This window comes from Eutrigla gurnardus (genome assembly GCF_963514095.1).
Source record: "Eutrigla gurnardus genome assembly, chromosome: 6".
Classification (NCBI taxonomy): domain Eukaryota; kingdom Metazoa; phylum Chordata; class Actinopteri; order Perciformes; family Triglidae; genus Eutrigla; species Eutrigla gurnardus.
In genome coordinates, this window is record NC_139920.1 from 14,047,748 (window position 1) to 14,071,082 (window position 23,335).

The 23,335-nt window shown below is 42.3% G+C and overlaps 2 protein-coding genes across 5 annotated transcripts in view; one reads left to right on the forward strand and one right to left on the reverse strand.

Annotated features, from left to right (window-relative positions):
* The window catches only part of LOC311014876 (G-protein-signaling modulator 2-like), a 305,151-nt gene that overhangs the window by 52,277 nt on the left and 229,539 nt on the right, over window positions 1-23,335 (forward strand). The gene's annotated exons all lie outside the window — the stretch shown is intronic.
* On the reverse strand, window positions 16,451-22,841 carry LOC311014259 (histone-binding protein N1/N2-like). 4 transcript variants are annotated; one of them, XM_084010757.1, is made up of 14 exons: window positions 22,676-22,838; window positions 22,208-22,258; window positions 22,001-22,117; window positions 21,671-21,751; window positions 21,466-21,572; window positions 20,370-20,431; window positions 20,226-20,296; window positions 19,099-19,172; window positions 18,763-18,951; window positions 18,472-18,635; window positions 18,201-18,281; window positions 18,039-18,113; window positions 17,398-17,526; window positions 16,451-16,649 (listed from the first exon to the last, which is right to left on the reverse strand). In XM_084010757.1, the coding sequence occupies exons 1-14, from the start codon at window positions 22,711-22,713 to the stop codon at window positions 16,611-16,613; spliced, it is 1,278 nt and encodes a 425-aa protein (XP_083866883.1). In that variant the 5' UTR covers window positions 22,714-22,838; the 3' UTR covers window positions 16,451-16,610. The 4 variants fall into 4 exon arrangements, with proteins under 4 accessions (XP_083866883.1, XP_083866882.1, XP_083866881.1 ...); XM_084010756.1 differs by having other exon boundaries at window positions 20,370-20,434; window positions 22,001-22,114; window positions 22,676-22,837; XM_084010755.1 differs by having other exon boundaries at window positions 20,370-20,434; window positions 22,676-22,837.

Sequence of the window (23,335 nt, forward strand, 5' to 3'; positions counted from 1 at the left end):
GGGTAAAAATGGTGGTGTTATCCTTAAAAGATAGAGGCTGTTGTAAAGCCCTCTGAGGCACATTTGTGATTCTTGGCTATGAAAACGCACTTGTCTATCACTCATGACCATACAAGCGTGACACTAGTGGTAAACTGGCCTTAAACATAATAACCGCAGGCTATTGTTCACTTGCAAACCCAAAACGCCTCATCTAATTGGCTAATGGTTGGCACTCAGATGACTCACTCTCTTTCTCTGGCTCCCACAAGTACACACAAACACATACCTTACAAACACATGCATGTGCAGAGACTGCTCGTCTGCCTCTACACAGATACCAACACTGAACTAGTCGAGTTCAGAACTAGACAGAAAAACAAAGAAAACAGAAGATGTCACACACACTAGCGGCTTGTTCTAGCTCGAAACTGTCAACAACTTTAGAGAGTCTGGAGGGGCCCAGTAAGAGCCCACTCTCCTGTGGATCTCTCTCTCGCTCTGTGTGTGTGTGTGTGTGTGTCCATGGGCATCCTGTGCGTGTGGGCGGACAGTGAGGCTGAGTTGTCATGTTGGGCAGAACATATCTGCATATTCATAACCAATCATCATCTATGCATATAATCCTGCACGCGTACACACACACAGGTGAATACAGATGTACAAAATTCCCCGTGAGATGTAAACAATATTAAAAAGCGATAATGGCGTCATGCTGTGGAGAGCAGCAGGAGACGGGAAGGACAGGGAGAGAGAGGTGAGGTAGATTCAGAGAGAGAGAGAGAGAGAGAGAGAGAGAGAGAGAGAGAGAGAGACAATGGGCGACTGGAAAGACAGAGAGGAAGAGAATGAATGTTCGGCAGGAGACTGTGTGGGTTGACTTTCTCTCTCTTGGGTGCTATGGTAACCTATAAAGCTGCAGCTAAGCTGCTAGCGAGGAGAGGAGAGGAGAGGAGAGGAGAGGAGAGGAGAGGAGAGGAAAAGGGAGAGGAGAGAAGGAGAGAGGAGAGGGGAGAGGACATGAGGAATGATACAAAATGGAAAGGAGAAAATAGCAAAGGAGGTGGAGGAACAGAAGGAGAGGGCAGTAAAACGAAGATGAGAGGGGAGTCAGGGTTTCACGAATGCATTGTCTGAAACCAAAATAAAGATGATAGGAAGTGACCTCTAAAATAAAAGACATAAGACCATTCAGTACTGATTTATTTCCAAGTCATAAACTTTCCAATGGCTTCAAGTAAAACAGAAACTCTAACCAACCATCATTGTAGAAGAAAAACCATGTTAACCATGCTAGCGGTGGCGTGTCTCTGATATGCTTATGTCTGTCTCAACAATTATTGGATGGATTGTCATGAAATTTGTGTTATATTAAATGCAAAGGCAAGTGTCAGATGGATTCCCACTCCTGCAGTTTTAGTTTAAGGTATTCAGTGTTTTCATTGCCTGTCCTGATCTAAGACACTGTTTATTGATTCTTAACATACGGCATTTGATTGTCTCCTGTCAACAGGAGGGACATATTTATATCAACATCAAGTTTATTTCCTCCTTTTAAGTAACTGATGTTTAAGTCTCCTACTCTTAGAGTTCCACTCGGTTTTGTTTCATTTTTTCTCTCTTCTGTATATCAAATCAAAATACAAAATAAAAGTGTTTGTGGGCGGACTTCTGTTTGTTGTGCTGCTGTGACAGCTGATGATATAAACAAAGAAACAGCAAGGCTGTAAACATAACAGCCCTTTGTTCCCCAGCCTGTTGTATTGTGTACGTCCTGGAGCACAACAACTGCAAAATGAGTCACAACTTGACTCAGCCTCATGAAAAATGAGGTGAGCACTTTGTCGGCCCCTGATGGAAAGGAACCGTGTTCTTACCTCCACAGTGCAGAAACAGGTGCAGAAATAATTACTGCTGGAAAGTAACACTGAAGTACAGTTTGAGGTACTTTATTTGAGTCGTTCCATTTTATACTACTTATACTTTTACTCCACTATCTTACAGAGACAAATATTTTTGTCACATTACATTTATCTGACAGCTGTATACTTTTAAATAATGGCCTTTAATTTATTTCCAATGCCATGTTATTGAATCTGAGGATGCCGACCTTTTGGCTTGTAATCTGTTACAAATTTAAGATTCAAGAAAATGTTTTTTTATTGAAATTTGTTCAACAGAACATTATTTTGTCTTCTTTCCTACCACATTAATCATCTCAGCCTCAGATTTATTTAACAGAAAAATGCAGCTTACAAATTGACATATTAATAATATCATTTATAATAAAATATCCGTTGCAGGGGCCATTTTTCTTCCACTAATAGCTGATCATTTTACCTAAGTAATGGATCTGAATTGTTCTTTTGCTACTGGAGATAATGGCGGTTACCCAAAGTCCTTAAGTGTTTTTTGTAGTGGAGGACAACCAACAGGATATTAACTTGAAAGAACAAAATCCTTTGTCAGTCAGTGATGACTTCAAGATTCAATCACATATGTAAGATTAATCGCTTCTGATCTAGAGGTAGTGTTGACAAAACGGTCTCTTAAATGTCAAAGGCAAACACATTATTAAATCAAAAAAAGATTCACAGATCCACAGTCCAATGAAAGACTGATTCTGGATCACATTGAATGTGACAGACACTCTGAAGCTGCTGGATAATCACAGACATCGATCACGGGAGCTTAAAATGCCTTTTGTTGTTTGATCGTGGAAACAGTTCAAAGCTTCTCATTTGAGTGAGTCACTCTCCGGATCGCTCCACTGTAGTTGTGTCATCATTTCTGCATGCTGTTTTCTTGATTAGTGACAGATGAGGAAAATATCTTTTCAATGTTGCAATCACTGTGTCACACAAATAAGTGGAATCCTGGCGAGCTTTGTTTGTCTCATCAGTTTCTCCCCTTTATCTCCCTCCCTCCCTCCCTCTTCCCGCTCTGCTCATTTCTCACTGCTTAAATCCTACTGAGAATGATGCAACCATACAGTAACTATACAGACATGCACACACACCGTCTTTCCCAAACCAGACTACTGAGGAAATACTTCCTCTATACTTCGTACTTCCGAGTTCATTCATAAACAGAATACTCATCTTTTCAACACATTTCCTTTCCGTCTGTTTTTAACCTGTATATGTAGGTCAGGGTGCCTCAGTCGGAACTGGACCTACTTTTATTTGTTCTCGACAGAAGTTTATTTTACACTTAAGGTACATTAATCTTTATCGTGGGCCATTTTTAAATGTTTTTTGTTAATCTGTATGCCTCGTCATCTTTGCATCTTGACGCATTTCCGAGTGAAACAGGATAGGCAGGCAGGCAGGACGGGAATTTTATTTGATCATTCAAAATAGCTCACGGCCAATTCTAGCTCTGTGCAGTGCCGAAATTGCATATTCATCAATGGATGGATGGTCACGATATTATTGGTTGAAATTGGTTGGCTGATGTAAGCATGTGTCAATTTTTTGTGATCTGTTTGGCATATACTGTTAAATGGGTGTACGATATTGTCAGTGATGTCATCTAAAAGGGTTAAAAAGACTTTGTTCTGTACTTGTATTCCATCCATATAGGCAACATTCTTAAAAAAATGTTCTCCCATAATCAGGACGAAGTAATTCTATATGAGAGTTTTATACAAAAGGCTGCCATCCTGAGGAAAACATCCACCTCTGAGTTGAAATCATTAACATCCAAACCTCCACCAATCCCGTTCATCAGCAATAACAGTAATACGTCCTAGCCAATCAGAGGCAGACTAAGGCGAGTCTTCACGGAATGTGGGTGGGAAAATGAACAATCAAACTGGCTCTGGAACTACAAACAGCTGTGAAAAAGACACTTCAATGATATTGCCTATCACTGATCTATATTATTGTCACTTCCATCACATATTTCTTATGTTTTCCTTGCATCCTTCTTGTTTTTTGAAAGATTACCGGTGATAAAAAGCTCTAGCTCAGGAGGGGTCTAGCTCAGGAGGTAGAGCGGGTTGACTGGCAACCGCAAGATTGCCGGTTCGATCCCTGGCTCCTCCTAGCTGAGTGCCTGGTGTCCCTGAGCAAGACACCTCACCCTAATTGCTCCTGGTGAGCTGGTTGTCGCCCTGCGTGGTTGACTCCACCGTCAGTGTGTGAATGTGTGTGTGACTGGGTGAATGTCAGTCATTGTTGTAAAGCGCTTTGGACAAAAGCGCTATATAAATGAGGCCATTTACCATTTTTACCATTTATAAAAAAAAAAACTGTGGCTATTCGATCTGTAAACAGCCACACATTCCTGAGAGGTCTAATGAGCCAAAAGTGAAAACACCTGTGTGCCATGGGTGTGTAGAGACTATAATCAAGTTAGGCACCAGAATCATATCCCTCCACCTGAGGATGAGTTAGTGCCTGACGTCGTCGTTTAGATTAAAACTTTCCGATTCTAAATGAAAAACCATCAAACTTCAGACCGACAGTCCAAAAAAAGAAGGGACAAGCGGTTTGATTTACCCCCTTGTCATTACTGAGGATTCTGGACATGTTGCACCTCATGATTAATGACGTGAGTTGGATGCTTGAGTGATGATTCTTATTTGTAAGTCTGTGGAGTTGATATCAGCTGTCAGTTGCAGTCAAAAACATCCACACACTGATAGATAAAATCAAACGGCGCTGAAATAAGTTGTTCAAACATTACAAACTGCTCCAGACTCTCTGGACACAAGCCGGCACCACACTAGTATTTCCCACCGGCAATAAAAACTCCTGAAACTCAATGTTAACTTTCAATGAGCAAATGTTGCCAGGCAACAAATACAGTTGTAGCCTCTACGCTGAGTTGTGCACGATATTGCTTAGCAACTACGTTACGATTAAAACTGAGCCTCACAGTATTAAATGAATGCGATACAGTTGTGGCCACATGTTCTTGATCATGGCCACATTGCCTTTAAAAAGACTGCACATCCTTGAAACCAGGCAGGATAATCAGGCGGATATAAATATTATATATATATATATATATATATATATATATATATATATATATATATATATACACACACAGAGAGAGAGAGAGAGACCGTAACACCATCCAGACACAGAATCAAAACCAGCCGCATCCTAACAGGTACTTTCTGTATCCGCTTGTTGAAGCTTTTTATTATTGGCTACACCATGCTATCGCATCTAAATATTGTAGATGACTTGTGCATCATTTAATACACCTACAAGCAACTCCCCAAGATGCTCCTCTCCTGTGTCAGCCTCATCCAACACCACCACCCCTCAGTTCTGCAGTTTCATTACCACCAACCATACTCGTTCACCGACACATTCATTTTTGTATTTGCATATATTGGCAAATACTGCGACTGGAGTACAGCGTCATCGTTTAACACAATGTTTTTATGGGTGAGGATGGCAACTTTATATTTAATCATCATGACATTTCAGACAAATTATAATAATAGTCCCTGTATGAGTTCACTATACATGCAATGCTGGTTCAATCGTAAGATTTTTTCGTTTCAATGTAATTTTAAAATTTAATTTGCCGTTAATTACTGTCCAGCACCTCCAGTTGACACATTGCAACTGACAAACTGTCACTGATACATTGTCATCCTGTGACCTCGTAGGCTGTGCTGAAACATGATTGTTTTCAACGAATCCCTTACAGTCAGAGCTCACATTCGAGGCTTGCCTCAGGGATTTCATCGCTGTGTTACTGTACACTTGGCTAGGAGACGCTCACAGCTGTGGGGCATCCCAGGGAATCCGTGGGCTAAGGTGAATACCATGTACTTGCGATGTTGTGGGCTCAAATCTGGCTCCTGTCTGTCTCACCCCATCCCCCCTTTCTCGAATCTGTCATCTTCCCTGCCACTGCTCTGCATACAGTCGAATGGAGCAGAAACAAAACCCAAAGCTTGGTATCTGCAGTAGACAGATCTGGGAAGAGGAGATGTTTCCTCCTACGCAGGTAGGCAAACAGACAGCAGTTCGAGAGACCCAAAAAACACCTCCAACTACAGCTACAGTAATGCTACGGGATATCTGATTAACTCTCACTGGTAGCAAACAGGAAGTGTCCATATGAGCTGAAATGTTGACAGAATCTCTTCAGTTGACCTGACAAATGCAAAAACCTGTTGGGTTGCCATGTTAGTCAGTTCTCTTCCAGTTGACAAGATGGAGCAGAGTGAGTCAGTTACATCAAGATGGTTGGAAGGAAAACGTCTCCATTCAGGACATTCAGAAAATGGCAGAGGAAGCACAACGTCCTCAAAACCATATCAGCAACAAGTCAGTTCCATTGACTAGTAATGTTTTTACAAAAAGTAAATTTGTATATATGTAATAAGGATGAGGATGGTAAAAAACTGTTGTTTTTTTGTGGAAAGCATACATTTTTGTTTTAAGCTAGGCTCCTGTTTAACTTAATTGACTAAACGTATTTGAGGTTTTAGAGCTGACAGGGCCATGTCCTCCAAAACTTCTTTCTTCAGATTTTATGTATTCATTGAACCAGTATATGTTGTCTGGATATTGCTCCTGCCTATATTGTTGTCTTAATGTTGTTTCAAAGTCTTCTCTAAGTTGAAAAAGGAAGCTGTGATCCATGAAAGTGCAGTGGAAAAAGGACTTCTAATTCTAGTTTTACTTTTGAAAGAAGCAGTTTCTTCAGATGTTTCTTTGTTTTTAACAAGCACTGTTAAAGAATATGGATTGAAAATATAAGCAGAATTAATTCAATGGGTAAGCTACATGCTCCACCTATAAGAATGTCTGTAGGACCGCAACGCACAATTATCATCATTATCAATAAGACAGCATATCGATATTGATACATCAATCGTTTTTCAGAGATTTCAGAGAGAAAATACCCTTTATAATTAGCCCAATGTGACGGATTCAAATTGCTTGTTTTATCCCCCCCAACAGCTTAAAACCTCCAAATATTCAATTCCCTATTAAATATGAAAACCAAACAGTTGCCCATTAATTGTCTGCTGATGGACAAATCCTTTCTTCTCTACGCTTTTGTGTGTGATCAAGAGGTGGGAAAAATAATCCAAGAATAACTTGTTCCCTACAGCAAACCTGTCAATATGTCTGTCACTTAATCTAATTCATGGAATCATGGAAATATCATCTACACCAGCTCACTTATACTCGCTATAGTCCATCCCCAATCTGACAAAACCCAGCAGGGGAACAACACAAAAAACTCTCCCTGCAGACTAAACTTTTCACACCTGATTTAAAAACAGCATAAAAGCGTTTGAGGTGGTCAGGCAGAAGACTCCGCAGTCATGCAGAAAGCCCCTCATTGTGCACAGCTGAGTCCTGGGGGCACGAAGGAGTCGGCCGACACCTGACCTGAGGTGACTAATGGAGGGTTTGAGGGAATCCTGGTGCCACAGTTGGGCTGGAACCAATGCCATTTCACTTACAGCAACTTGAATCCAACGCATGAACTGTCTCTTTTTTCCAAATCCTAACACAGACATGGCAGATCACAAGAGTTTTTTTCGCCTGCCCACTTGTTAACTCACTCATCCGTCCACACTGATAAAACACTGTAAACCCTCCAATTCAGGGACAGATGGATTCCTCCAGACTATCCGACCAGAAGCATGTCACCTCTATGTCTCATTACAGTAAAGAACAGGCATCCACACTCCAAATGACAGAAGCAACCAAGCCTTTCCGGACGCTGCACAGCCCTGGTACAGGAGTATAAATGGAGCGTTATGTAATTAATACTCCTCCTCCTATGCAGATACAGTAGGCAAGCCTAGAAATCCTGGCCTCAGCTGTAACTGTAGCCCCCAAAATGACTGACACAGCTCATATGTACGCTGTCATTTTCATCCCTCTGGCTCTTATGTTCCCATATAGACCAGCAGCTCTCGACTCAGCTACAGCCTTTGCTTTACTGTAATGGGCATCCAATGTAACATACAGTCACACCACAGCTTCTCTCCAGCCACGCAGCATGCAGAGAATCTGTCTTTCTCTGTCTCACCCACACACACACACACACACACATAATATATAGCCCAAAGAAAACCCCCCGTTTAACCCATAATTCACAGTGCTGGCGAGGACAGGTGACTGGTGAAGCCAAGACAGACAGAGAAAAGTGGTGAGGGGCTTCTCTTACCAACAAATCCCCCCTTCTTCAGGAATCCTTTCCTCTCCCTTCAGCCGGCCACTTCCAGCACTCCAGCTTTCATCTTTCCAGTAGAGAGAGAGCAGGAGGAAGACAGCGAGAGGACTTTAAATAATTAGCATTCCTCTTGCTCGTGTGCTTCCTCTCCGTCTCTTCCAGATTTCTCCACAGTCTCCGGTGGGAAGCAGGAGCATCAGTGATACACTGCCCCGCGCTCCGCTGCAGGAGGCTGAACGTCAATCACGCAGGTAACCTAGGGAACCACTGGGCCCGCCTCCCCACCCGCCACCCCTTCCCCTCCCAGCCAGCGCCGATTGGTCGGCCGACGGAGAACCAGAAGTCCTCGCGGATCCACAGATGGTAGCCTATCCTGAGAGCTGTGGTGGGATCATGGAGAGAGCCAAACAAACAGTAGTGGATTGCGGTACTTGTGAACTCTCTTTCTCTCCTCTTGGTCTCTCTCTCTCTCTCTGACTTCAGAGCCTACTGCTTTATTTTATAGTTGCTTAGCAACAGACGGGCATGAGTGTGTGTTGCGGAGCGGGAGGAGAGATGTGGGAGAGAGAAACGAGTTCAAGTCCTCAACACTCTCTCTCTCTCTCTCTCTGAGGTGTGGATGGATGTTGAATATTTCAGGTCTCAGCAGCAGCAGCAGCAGCAGCAGCAGCAGTCTATCTTAGTATTATAGAGGCTGTTGTTAAGCCTAAGTGAATGTAATTTGAGATAAACAGGAAAAGACTCACATTTAATCTTAAATTGTGGTGCATACAATCCTTCCATTCCGAAAGGAAAAGTTTATAATACAAAGTCTGAGAGACTGAATACTCCTTTCAGTCTATAGTCCAAACCAAATCTATCTTTTGAAACAGGTTTCACAGTATTTGCATATTATAAAGGATTACAAAAGTGTTCAGCTTCAGAAAAGTATCAAAATATCCACATGTATTTCTCAAACCATTCCTGCAACAGCAGCCATTTCTCTGCTACATACATAAGTGCACTGTACAAAAATCATGTTTTCAAAAAATAAATTAAATACACCTTAATTCACTACCCTTCAAAGCTTACGCACAATCCTGCCAATCTCTTGTGCAGACCAATGGATTGGTTGCCACAGGTTTGAACGCCTGCCTCATGTACTTGCACTGGCCTCCTCTATCCTGACTCAGTAGTTGTTATATCAAGTACATATCATATCTATAGTTTTAATCCTATAGTTTAATCTCGGATGCATGAAATACGTTACTTGTAAGAAGTGTTAAATAAAAGACAACTGGAGACAAATATGAGCTACCACAGTACCACCTTCAGTACAACAAGCTGGTTGTGCACCCAGATGTCAGCAGGGGGCACCATATTCACTAAATAGAGTACTAGCGAGACAAATACTAAATACTAATACTAAACTACTAATAAAAGAGAATCGAAAGGTGCAAGAAAGTTGAAAGAAAGCAATATTGTTTTTTTGTCAGTTCAACACAAGACTTTCTAAGACATATTCATAGAAACTAGAATATAAATGCTGTATGCTGTGTTTGAATCAAACTAAAGGAGATTATTGATATTTGGTTCAGAATAAAGGGCGTGCAACATTTAAATTACTTTATTGTTACATAACACAGTTTTTGTCACATGTGCAATACCGATGAGCTGCTTGTGTTGTATTTTTGTGATGCAAATGGCTTTAAGGGGCATAACTTTGCTTTCTAGATCATAACATATTTTAAAAGAGTCTCCATGAAGCAGTTAGAAGTGAGAAACTCCTCTAAAAGCAACTAACCTGCTAGTCCTAAGAGTCTGTTATTAAAAACCTGTACAGTCAGACTCTCCATTACACAGCCCCGTGATTTGAAGGCAGCACATGATCTGGAATACATGGTGACTGGTGAGTTTTATGATGCAGGTTTTGTTGTTTTGGTCATTAAGATCAGATTATTGTCTCTGTCTTATTGTCTGTGCTGAGTTATGAGAGAGAATATACTCACTGAGGTCCAGGCACTTTTACAGTTCATGCTTCCTCTGCACAGCTGCAGTCAGACTGGCATGGTGCTCACTCAAGGGTGAGAAAACATCAGGCAGTCTGAGAACTGAAAAAAAGGGCATGTTGTAAATTTTCAAATGGGTAGAGGAAAACATTGGAATGAAAAGTGCAGAACATTTTTTTTGCTTGCTTCACACAGAAAACACCCAGTTTCAATGTCAAAGCGGCCTTCATTTTGTTAGTAAACCATGTTAAAATGCACTGTCCACACATTCATACAGTATAAATAGGCAGGGGTAATGGGTGTGTATGTTTAGAAGAATTCACACCCTTACAACAGAGGGGCATGGTTACAGTACCATGATCAACAAATAAACAAGCCAGTCACGTCATAAATAAGGACCAAACCAAAAATATATAGAATTTAGATTAATACGATTTTTGGGAGGACTTAATATTATATTGTGTGTTTTTCCCCACAGTATTTCAGTTTTTATGAGAAGGATATTAATTGAAGTTTAAACCAAATGTATTTCAGCGACCTTTTTTGTATCTTGATAAACACCAGCTCTGATACCAGATGTGCTGTGCATTGAGAACGAGGTAGGACACCTTGGGGTGCAAAGATGAATCTCTAGACTTCTCATGAGAGTTTTTTTATCTATTTGTTACAACATGATGCCGTGGCGGTGTAGAGAGGTCTGTTTGGCATGGTGATGGATAAAAAAAATGCAGGGAACAATGATTATGTACTAGACTTAACCAAATAATATTGTTATTTCATTTCATTATTTGGATTGCATATTGTACTGTAAAGGGGCATCTCTGTCACTGCAAGAAAGAAACTGAAGAAGTGCCTTTGTGTGTGCGGCTGAGAGATCAACGAAGGAACATCAGCAGGTGGAGGAGGGTTGAAGCCGATCCAAAGTCAGCGAGAGCAGATATTATATCAAGCAGCCAGACAGAAAGTGCTGCTCAGCCAGATCTCATACATGAGGTAAAACTGAACCACTGCACTGACTGACCAACCTTCATCTCTCTTAATTAATTAATTATCCAAGTAGAAAAAAATGTATGTAACAGCAGTAAATGCAAACCATGCATTTGAAATCACACTGGAAATCAAAGGGAAACATTTAAATCACAGGCTGATCCACCCTGCATTATTTTTTTTTCACGGCAACTCATGTGACTCAGTACTGTGTTTGCCTCCCACATGCCTGTATGCAGTCCTCCTGGCAACATCTGGGCTGCTCTGTCCTGATGAGTCAGTGGATGGTGTACTGGGGGATCTCAGACCTGGATCAGTGATCTGACCTGTGGGGGTACTAAGTGGCGTCGGATGCACCGATACATAACGTCCCATAGGTGCTCAATAGGATTTAGGTCAGGGGAACTTGAGGGCCAGTCAATGGCATCAATACCTTCTTCATCTAGGAACTGCCTACACACTCTGGCAACATGAGGCCAGGCATTGTCCCGCAACAGAAGGAACCCAGGATCCACTGCACCAGGAGGAACACAGGGTCCATTGCACCAGGAGGAACCCAGGGCCCACTGCACCAGGAGGAACCCAGGGTCCATTGCACCAGGAGGAACCCAGAATCCACTGCACCAGGAGGAACCCAGGGCCCACTGCACCAGGAGGAACCCAGGGCCCACTGCACCAGGAGGAACCCAGAATCCACTGCACCAGGAGTAACCCAGAATCCACTGCACCAGGAGGAACCCAGGATCCACTGCACCAGGAGGAACCCAGAATCCACTGCACCAGGAGGAACCCAGGATCCACTGCACCAGGAGGAACCCAGGATCCACTGCACCAGGAGGAACCCAGGATCCACTGCACCAGGAGGAACCCAGAGCCCACTGCACATGAAAGAACCCAGGACCACTGCACCAGGAGGAACCCAGAATCCACTGCACCAGGAGGAACCCAGAATCCACTGCACATGAAAGAACCCAGGATCCACTGCACCAGGAGGAACCCAGAGTCCATTGCACCATATTTTGGGGGGATTGTCTTGTTTTTTCCTCTGCATTACATCTGGATTGAGGTTTTACTGACTTGGTGTTTAACTGTGATGATTTAGTGTTCCCTTATTTATTTATTTTGAGCAGTGTATATACATGTGTGTATCATAAAACTAATATTATCAAGGGTGCGTTTCAAGTGTAAATATTAATGTGTCATTATGTTTCTTTTATCCCTCTTCAGCCTTTCATGGTGGGTCTACCTGGTGAGCACTTTAAAATATGTGGCGTAAATGTGTTTTAAATAATGCTCCTCTAAACACCAGATGAGGACAAAAGTGTAGCAACATTCGTCCTGAATAACGTTATCCAGCTAACTAGAAGAAGCTCGGCTAACAGCACGAAGACGTGCGTATAGCGGGGCTAGCGCGTTAGCTACTTATGCTAGCTGCACAAACTCTATTATAAAAGCTGGTGTGAGTCGTATCAGTCTCCAACCAAAACATACTGACCTAGCAGCCTGTGAAGAGGAAAAAATAACTTCACTTTATACAGCCATAACCATGAATTACGTCTTACCTTTGCTGTTTTGTGATTTAACTGCTAGCTGCTAACGGCTACTCCAATGGTTTAGTACCAGCCGACATGACAGTTCCCAAACAGTACAGCCAAACATCAAATACATTTTTAACAATGGTTAAAAATGGTTTCTGTCCATTTAGGTAGCTTTTACCCCGCTGATGTTAAAGTACCTTCCTCCAGCAAAGTTTAGCCTAACCTCAGCCTTCCATGTGAAAACACTGTCTCCACCTGGTGGATGAATCGTGGTAGCGCACTCCTCTGGCCTGAGCTGTCCAAATAGACCACTGGGTTATGGGTTTCTTTGAACGGGAACATAATAGAGGTCTGATTGATTGTTTTGTTTTTTTCAAAACAAAGCCAAAAGCTGTTTTATTTAGATGGGATTCACACCAATAGTAAAAGTAAATATATTTAAGAGTTTTACAGTTAAAAATCAAATATTTAATTTATGCTGTTTCATTTTCATTCTTATGATAGAATGCAGACCTTACATTTGCAGAGATACTCTTCTTTATTTTGGTCATTTGTCATTTTCAAGCAGGTGCCTGAGCTATAGAGGCCGAGGGTTCAAGAGGTGTTAAATAATGGATAAGGGCATCAGTCAGTGGCGTCAGAATGACTCACAGGTCACTTGGTCAAGACTGGTACAAGAAAAAGTATGTCTGAGCAGAGCCTGTTGATGTAGCAGAGAGAAAGAAACAAGGAGACACTGCAGTCACTCACTGAAGATCTCTGTGCGTCACACATACAAGTGTGTACATGTATGTGTACTGATGCAATGTGTGTTTGCTTGGGTAAATTATGTCGGAGCATTCAAAAATAAATTACTGCTTTTGTGATGCTCTTCCTTGGGTTTTTTTTTAGCTGCTGGATGACTCAGAGCATCAATTATGTATTTCATTATGCCTGGGTAATTCCTCATTTCAACATTTGTGGTAGAATACATTCCTATTGTGGTGTGGATTATTAATTGGAAACTTTTCAGCTCAAATACCTTTTTTTTCTTCTTCTATTTTTAGTGTGCAAGAGCACTGAACATGCTAATCAGACAGATCCGCACTAGTATAAAATAATGCATCATGGCAGCTACGAGCTCAATTCTTCTGCGGATGGCTCTCTTCCCAGAAAACTACATCCTTCAAGAGGCATTTATTTTAAAAAACACTGTAATGGAAGGAAAATTAAAAGGGAACAAAAAGGTTTTTTTCTCCAATGTATCTGGTTGCCACTAAGAAAACCAGTTAATTTAGTCCTAATATGAATATGAATCAGTTCTACTGAGCTGTCTGGTCATATGAATCTCTTCGTGGCTCAGGTGGGTCTCATCCAAATATTGTGGCAAAAATGATTGACCTGCAGTCAGAAGCCAAAAGTCTGGAGAAAACCCAACTGGCAACAGCCCTCGTGGCCAACAGGATGAGTAAGATTAGCGTGATGATGAACAGAGAATATATTGTTTGTCAGCGTCAACACAGCTGTGCTCAGTGGAGCCTTTATTACATTTACTCAGCTTGATCTTTCCACTTTAAAAACGGATTTCCTGCACAAAGTCCTATTAGATTCTGGTCCAACATTTCTTTACACATGATCAGTTCTAGCATGCCGGATGCTAAAAAAACACACACACGGAAGATTGGAAGTAGATGATTCTAAATTATTGGTACACACTCCAGGCATATGGCATTAAACTGAGTGTAAATTAGCTTCTGGCACTGAGCCACATCGCTGTTGTCCTCGTGTCCAGAGGTGAAGCCTCCTCAGAGGAGTCCGAGCTGGGAGCCTGCTGGCTGTGGAGCAGGAGAACCAGAGGCTGGAGGAGGAGATCCTGATTCAGAGGGAGAACCACTTGCGGATGTCCAGTTTACAGAGATGGAGAGAAGCAAAGAAGCTCGCCGGAGGTCCAGGAGACCACCTCCCCAACCTCAACCCTACACTTACATGCATGCACTCCTTTCCCTAGTCATTTACAGTTGTAGTCACAAAACAATACATGAACTCTCCCCAAACACGCAGCAGACAATGCCAACTCTTTTGGTTTTTAGCTTGAAGCAATTTGACTGCGACATTGATTCAGATTCTGTATCTCTACGTGTCCCTGAGTTTGGACTCCCTGGACTCTCTGGGTCCAGCCCCCCCTACAGCCCTGCGTCAGTTTAATTCTCTATTTAAGTTGAGCTCCACACTGAGCTCACATCATGCAGTTATTTGTACATTCAAATCTTCTCAAATAGCCCATTTAGGTCATAATAAAGTGTCATTAACTGATCGGTCCGTGTTTTAACACACAAAGCTTCTTTGAAACCTATTATCGAGTCATCTGGTGTTTCAGAAGTGGTTTGGTGATTTCCTACGGTCTGATGCTGGGAGTTGATATTTAGTGTCCTGCCTCACCCCTAGAAACGATGCCCTGTTGTCAGTCAAACAGGTGGAAGCAACACCTAGAGAAGAAAAACTGTTTACGGCTGTATTTATATATAGAGCGATGCAGTCACTTCAAATATCAGAGGTCAAGAGCTGGGCAAATCGTAGTGAAAAGGGTACGGCCCGAACATCTGATTTTAGATGATGAAATGCATTTGTAAAGTGTTTTAAAAGATTGTCAAAAAACTATTTTGTAAGACAGCAAACTCATGCATGCCTTATTTGAAGCGGTAGGTATGTAGCCTGAGCTCCACCGCCTTAAAACAAACAAACAGGTGAATGTGGTCGTCACAGCTTCCAAGAGTATAACATCAGGAGACTATTATTTCAAAGAGTAAAAACATTCAATAAAGGTTTATTTTCTTGGGAAGAGGGAATCAGGTCATCCTCATTATCACCAGAAAATATCTAAAAATGTGAATCTTCCACCCTGCAGGCTCCAGGTGCTCTCTAGTGGTGGAGATAGTAACTTTACTGAACCTTTACTCATTTGAAGATGAAATGTTTAAACGTCTGCACCCGCGGAGGTGATTAATAAATGTATTGCACCATCTGGCAGAGTTTATCATTAATCTGTCAGAGATTACCATGCAAGTTTAAAATGGCCATCTGCTGTTTGCACAGTTTAACCATATGTCCCATTGAGCCATTACCAAATGCTCTGGTTTATAGAAAATGTCATAGCATTTTCATTTTCTCTCCAGTGACGGCTCAGTAGTGGCCACTGGAGGGTGCCAGCGCACAGCCTGCCTTCTGAATCCTCCTTTAGTCTTGATTAGCTCAATGCAATATAACAGGTACCAAGATATCAAGTTGTTTGACCAACACCTGTATGCCATAGTTGCATACTCCATTATCCACACAGCCTATTTAGGCATAAGTTTAATTGGGTGATTCAGGCTCGTGCCACACCTTAAAAGCCAACAAAAGGCATTTACTTTGTTCAAAACCTCTTTTTGAGAATTTAAACTATGTCCAGTGTTAAATAAAACTGGACAGGTTAATGTGCAACCTCTTTCCCCCTCATCTAAAATTTAAATGTCTCAGGGAAAAAAAAAAAACAGACAGCATGAATGGAGCATGCATTATGTGAACAAGCAAACCCTTTGTAAAAATGACAACAAGTGCCAGAATCCTTTCATAAGTCGAGATATTTGGCTTGTGTGACGAGAAGTCCGATGTTCCAATCATGTGAAAACTGTAGTTGTGGAACTAGTGTGGCCGCTAGTCTAACATGTTTAATGACTATTGAGGAAGTACTGCAGACGGCATATATACTGTCGTCTCGTCACATTTTCCAGGTCCCCGTAAGGTTCGAAAGAATTCAGTGATACAAAATTTACATCTGCAAATTTTTTTTTTATTAATTTTTACTACAAGTATACAAAACTGGACAGACAAGTCTATGAAAATGGATATTATTTACAGAAACGTGTCGAAGGGGGCTGGATAGGCATGCTGTGCTGGTTTTGAAGATCAGAAAAAGGGATGAAGATGGTCACGCTGAAGACCCAACAGCGGCTGACTGGGTGGCAGACTACAGGAAACAGAAGAAAAACATAAAAAAAACCTTTAACGACGGTCATAAACATGAAGGATTCAGCGCTCTGCCTGCCCATCGTCTCAAGAGAAAACAATTACTGGTTTGTCCTGCATGGCTGTTGTAAACAGCTCTCACCACTGCAGTTGTATCTACCAGTAGAACGACAAACGTTCGTACATAATGAAAATACAGTGTTGAAGCCTTTCCGACTGTTATTAACCACAGTAACAGCCGAGTGCTCTGTGAACAGAATTTGTTTGCCTTCATACAGATAAAAGCATCTTCATATTTTCATACAATTTTGGTATGAGTTTTTGAAAACGAGAAAAAAAAGCTAAAGTCTGATGACCTTGGTCTTCAGTCGAGACCTGCAACCAGTTAAAATGGGTCCCAGACACAAATAACCCATCCATCAGTTTCAGCTCGTTTAAACAGACCAGTATGAGTAATAACAAATTACACAGGACTCCTCACAACGTCCTTGTAGGCATTTATGTAGTTTTGATTAGGCCTTCAGGGGTCCAGTCTCACAACATGGTCAGCTATTTCAGGTGACTTACATTGGCTGAAAAACAACCAGAAGCCAAAGTCAGACAGGACCTCCACCAGAAACCATACGCAAGTAGCAACAACTGCATATTGGGCCATCCCTTCCATGTAAGCAGGGTAACTACATGACAATCTTCTTGTTGGGGTGCCGTCTTAGAAATATCAGTTCATAAGACATGAACCTATCACTCGCCTCCTGTGATTTTCCCTCCTGGACTCCATTGCCGTTGCTGGCACTAGAGTCAGCGCCATTTACTGTGGCTTCCTGTTTCGCCTGTTTAGCATCAGTGTCCTTTACTGGGCTCTCCTCCTCTGGTTTCCTCTGTAGAAACATAAAACCAGTCAAATGGTGGGAGAACGCTTTGTATGTCTGTATCCGACCCAAACAACCTTTAAAATAAAAAGTAGACATTTGGAGTGAAATGGGGAAATCAAATATGGGTATTACAAGGTCACAATGTCATTCACATGCACAGAAATCTGCTGTATAGCAAAGCCTAATTTACACATTGAGCAGTACCCCAAAGCAACCACCTACACGCATGCCAACTACAGGTAACCAGCAGCTCAAGTCACAGTTTACACAAAAGCCACAACACACAAGGTGAAAAAATTGACATTAGCAGAAAGCCATAACGCTCCTACAAGCAAAGCAGGCAATGGACCGTGTGGCATAACAGGCATGGCCCGCATGGAATAAGCCATTGGGGTTTTTATTCCTTCATTATCAAGCGTTTCAGCAGGCAGAATGGACTGGGAAAAAAAAAAAGTATCCATCCATCAATGAAATTAGCAATCAAAAACAAACAAGGCAACAGGAGTAGTGCGCCTCACCTTTTTCCTGACGAGGTGTGAGATGTTAGAGACTGCTTTGGAAGACGAGGCGCTGTCGGACGATTTAACTGGGATCTGTTAAAGAAACGTTTTAGGTGTTTTGCAGGGTATTCAGTCATGTTAAATAGGTTTTTTTTCCATGAACCAGTAAATGCTCCGTACCTGGCTGGTCGTTGCAAATGCTGAAGATGATGAAGGGCCGCCATTTTCACATAGGAATGCCGATGAGGTTGAGGCTCCGCCCTGCAAGAGGTTAGTCACTTAACCAGGAGCTCAAGCAGTTTTGATAGCTTTCGTAGACTGCACCAAATAACCCTAAGTGGGATTTTTACACTGGAAACTTTAGCCCCAAGGCTTGAAAGCCAAGGCACACAAATCCTCCAAAACTAGAATAGTTCCAGCTGTGGATGACTTTCACCGTTTGTGTACTCACTAGTGTCTGCTGGATGGCCTGTGAGGCCGTGCTGGCTGTTCTCTGACTTTCCTTGGCATCCTCAACCTTTTCCCTGATGTCAGGCAGAAGCTGCTTTAGCTCCTCCATTTCATTCTTTTCTTCTGCAACCCCATCTGCTGCATCGATCAACTCCTGCAACATAGCTATACACAAACATTGATAAATTAGAACAATGAAAAAATGCAGATTTAAAGACAAAAAGGACAAAGTGCAAGACATAGCATCTGTGAAATGCTGTGGTCTCCAGGGAAGAAAACTTTGCACCCTTACCCAGACGGGTCTCGATGACTTTTATGGAGCTGCTGTAGTGCTGGATGGCCTGGCTGTACTGGTCCATGTAGCACAGTGTAGTGGCGACATGGTAGTGGGTCTCGGCCAGCAGTCGACTGTGAGATGGCAAGTGCTTAAGCTGCAGGGCGAGACACTCCTGGAAGTCTTCTAGCGCCTGGGGATAGTTACCTGGGGAAGGGAACACATGCGACTCAGATTTTTGGATCATTTCACATTTAGCCTGCTCTGCAATTGTTACCACACTAGTGGTGAATGAAATATCTAAATATGTTTAATGTTAACAGATTTGCAACACTTAACGGTATGCATACATACCAGATTCAGCACTGACTTCTCCCAGTTTCAGATATGTCTGGGCTGCCATCAGCTGGTCATCTTTGCCTTCCTTTCTGTGAGGATGACAACATTGTCAATATAGTCACAATCATAAGAAGTGTGCCCACCTATATCAAGACAGCCACCGTCAACCCTGTACCTCATGTCCAAAGTTTCTAGTTAAAATATCCCCGTTTTGTAACTCACCCAATTCTGATTAAGTGCAAGATAAACTGGTTCTCGAGCACATCAAAAATCTCCCAGCCAGCCTGCACCCTCACTAGTTTACATACAGAGCCAACAGATCCCCAGGATACCGGCTCTCTACTGGCCCCAACTCCAACAACACCAAACACCAATAACACCAAACATCAGAATGCTGTTGATTCAGCTCAGCGTTTGCTCTCCCCCATGCAAGTGGCTGGTAAACTTAGCACTCTGGATTTGAGCACTTCACTAAAGCACAGTCATAAGTCAGCACCACAAACCTGATATAACATCTCCATCATGGTGGAAGAATCTCTTAAGGAAACTCAAGACCGCAAAATTAATGTGCCAAATTCTTGGTAACTTTTACAGGGGAGCAAGCACCCTGAAACTGGAAACATTAATAAAAAATTGGCATGGGATGTGCACGGCCATGGACAGTAGGGCTTTAGAGTGGATGATTCAAATCCAGATCATCATTGGTACCGATCTACCAAGCCCCAGTGATATTGGGGAGAAGAGGAGCCAGAGAAGAGCTCAAAGGATATTAAAAAGACAACCCCCCCCCCACAGCCCAGTCACCTTGCTGCAGTCTGGCAAATGTTACACAAGTATCAGTTGCCACACCACCAGTTTCAAAGTAGCTTCTTTTCCTCAGGCTAGGATACTTGAATTCATCCTGCACTTAGTTTTGTTCTGGAATCGTTTGTCAAGTTTTATGTTTCAAAACAGGACTACACACTGCATTACGTTTGCAGAACAAGATAAATTTACTAGCAAACAATTTAACAGTACATTGTCTCACATCAAGCAGGACCTTCCTCAACATTGTAGAGTTCAGTATAAATCTTTCTAGTCACTTAAATGCAACTGGATTTAGTTTGTGCCATTACTTGCAACTTGCATGTTACTTATCTTACCTTTTGTAGATGAATTTAGCCACCTCCAGCATCTCCCACGCCAACTGCAGATTCCCAACTTCATCCTCTTCCTGAAAGGTGAGGAGGGCACACATTAAATATAATCCTAATCCTCGTCAGAGGGTTCCATGTATGGGACCTCACCTTATCTTGTCCATTTTTCTCTCCATCCTCATCTTCGTCATCATCGTCGTCATCATCATCATCGTCTGTTGAAGCAACAGGCAGATACTTACATAGGGCTCAGTAAGCATTATTCTGCTATATGAAGGCAAATGTGCACAGAGTGACAAAAACAGCAGCAAACACTTCCAATAGTTCCCCCCCCCATCATCTTTTGCAACACCCCTAATGTGGACAATTTTATATCAAGAACCACCAAGATTGTGCTCCACCCTTTCAAACAACCAGTGCACAATAACTGAAGATCTACTGCCCTCTGGTTCCTCATTGTCCTGTTCAGACTCTGGCATCGATTCCTCGTCCCCTTCCTCCGCTTTGCTCGTCTTGCAATTCTGCTCTTTTGAGTCGTTCACCTTCTCCATCTCAGTTTCAACAGGAGACTCGGTAGGACTTTCCTCCACACCGTTCACAGGAGCAGCTGGGCTCTTCTCAAGTCCATTCACTTGAGCCGCTTCGACTGAACCCTTTTCTTCCACACTCACAGTGGTACTAGAGGGTTCCTCTGATCCATTAACATCATGTTTGCCTGGGGACTCGACCACACCACTTTCCTCTTTTGCCTCAGACTCCAGCTTGGCGTCAACTGTCTCAGTGCGTTCCTTCTCTGCCATTGCATCATACACCTGCTTCCGCAGCTCATCTCTAGTATTTTCTGCACCAGATTGGCATGTGAAAAATGGGTTCACATTAGATGGTCTTTAAAACACCAAGGCCAGCTCATCTACAAGAGGCTCTTGCCAGAATGCTCACTACTCATTGAGGGAACATGAGGATATTTCTATTCTTAATGCTGCATTTGTAAAAATGAATTTCTTACCTGCACTGAAAACTTTAGCATGTTTAACTTATGTAACTGTATTCACATACGAGGTGATTAATAAATGCCATGTTGAAAAGTCCACTTTCTTAATTGAACTGAGATTTAAGGAAATACATGCAAGAGAAATTTGCATTATAGACAAAACTACACTGAACTTCCACAAATAATTAAATTAGTCTCATAGAAACAGTCTCAAAACCTTACAATACTTGTATATAAACACTTAAATAAACTGACCATCAAGATTGTTGGCACTCTCGATATTTGAGCTGTTAGGCTGTTCGTCTTCCTCAGATTCTTCTGGGACTCCCTCCAGGGCATTACCAAGGACACTGTTCTCCATCCTAACCAAAACAGAAACAAGGGTCAATACCAAAAATGGCCACCAAAAAAAAAAAAAAAAAAAAAAAAAACACACATCTAAGCAATGATGTTAACCAACCTGGCCAGCTCCAGTAGGGACTTCCCACACAGGAAGAACGCCTCACCACACTCTTCTGCAGTGTCCCCATACTTGGCAGCCCTGGCAGACAACACACAGAGGAAAAGTTTTGTTGGAAAAGTTACACATCAAACCCATACTACTGGAGTACAGATCAGTATGAATTCCACACTCATCAAAATGTGAATAGTATAAATAAGTTAAAGGTAAATAAACCTGATTCACATTTCTCACGTGTTTAGAATGATACATTTACAGAAAGTTGACAGTGAGTGAATACTATACTGCAGAAGTTAATGCCACCTTTTATTAAGAATAGGCGATACTCACAGCATGCTGCAGGCGTCCTGGAAGACACTGACAGCAGAAACAACATCCCCCATAACTAGATGCCTGTTCCCTGTGCCAATCAGCTTCTTTGCCTCCTCCGCGACGTCAACAGAGCTGCTGGGGAAGAAACACGTGTATATAAAAACGCCTAATGTCCAATAATAACGGTAGCGGAGATGCAGCAGTGTTTTCTGTATGGATACTCACCTGTCTGCAGCAGCTGCAGCTGATGAGGACGAGCACGGCTTCTCCTCCACACTGCGGGAGTGAACGGAGTTCAAACAGGTCAACCGCAATACGAGCCAACCTCAGTACAACTACAGGCGACACATTTAACTCCGATAGTTGACCCGGTGAACGCTTCGCGTGGAGACGTTAGCTGCGCTTTGTGTTGTTAGCACATTAACGTAATTGTCGTTAGCCAACTAGCTCCCACCGTGGGGTGAGAGCGGCGTTTCAAAGCAGCGTTTGCGGTCACCACCAGGTACAGTTAACCTAGCTTAAGCTTCACAGTCACTGTAAATTGCCTGCAAGTAAGCAAGACCTAGATGTCACACAACCAGTAACGACGCAAGGTCGTCAACGTTAGCCGCGTCATCTAGCTAAAGGTTAGCTAACGTTAGCTGGGTTTCCCCAACGTACGTTACACAGTGACAAATTACATGAGCGTCTTACCTCCCAGAGCTGGACGCGGTGGACGTTTCCTCCGGCATATTTTCAGGACGACGAGAGACGGTGGAGGGCAACAGTCACGGGCGGTGTGGTGTCCAGTGAACAAAGTACAGATATACCCCCGCAACAGTCTTTGTTGGCGCGCTTAAATAGAGAAAAGAAGGCTTTCTATTTCCGCTTAACTTGGAACGCGGGAGATTGGAGTTAAAGGGGCCGCAGCAAGTATCACGGTGCATTCAGGGCCCGTGGGGGGAATAATGATCATCATACGAAACACAAGACTCACAAAAAACATATTCTTTTGTATATTAATTTAGAACGGAAAAGTCCAAAAAAATAACACATGCATATTTTGTTTGATTTCCCATTTGACTTAGACATGTTTCAATACACTCCTGGTGAATCTACAGTTAGAAAATCTTTCCCTTGCACATAAAATAAATTACAACTTCCGTTCACCCCTTGTTTAACATATCACTTTGAAGCGAATGTTAGCCGTTTTTACATGGAAATGACATATTTCCCATGGGATGAATACCACAACTGGGTGTTGGACTAAGGGTGATTCACATAAGTATGACTTTTTGTCAAAAATAATGAAATAACTATCGGGTCTCAACAATCTATTTTACTTCCAACAGTTATAAAGACTAAAATATTCCA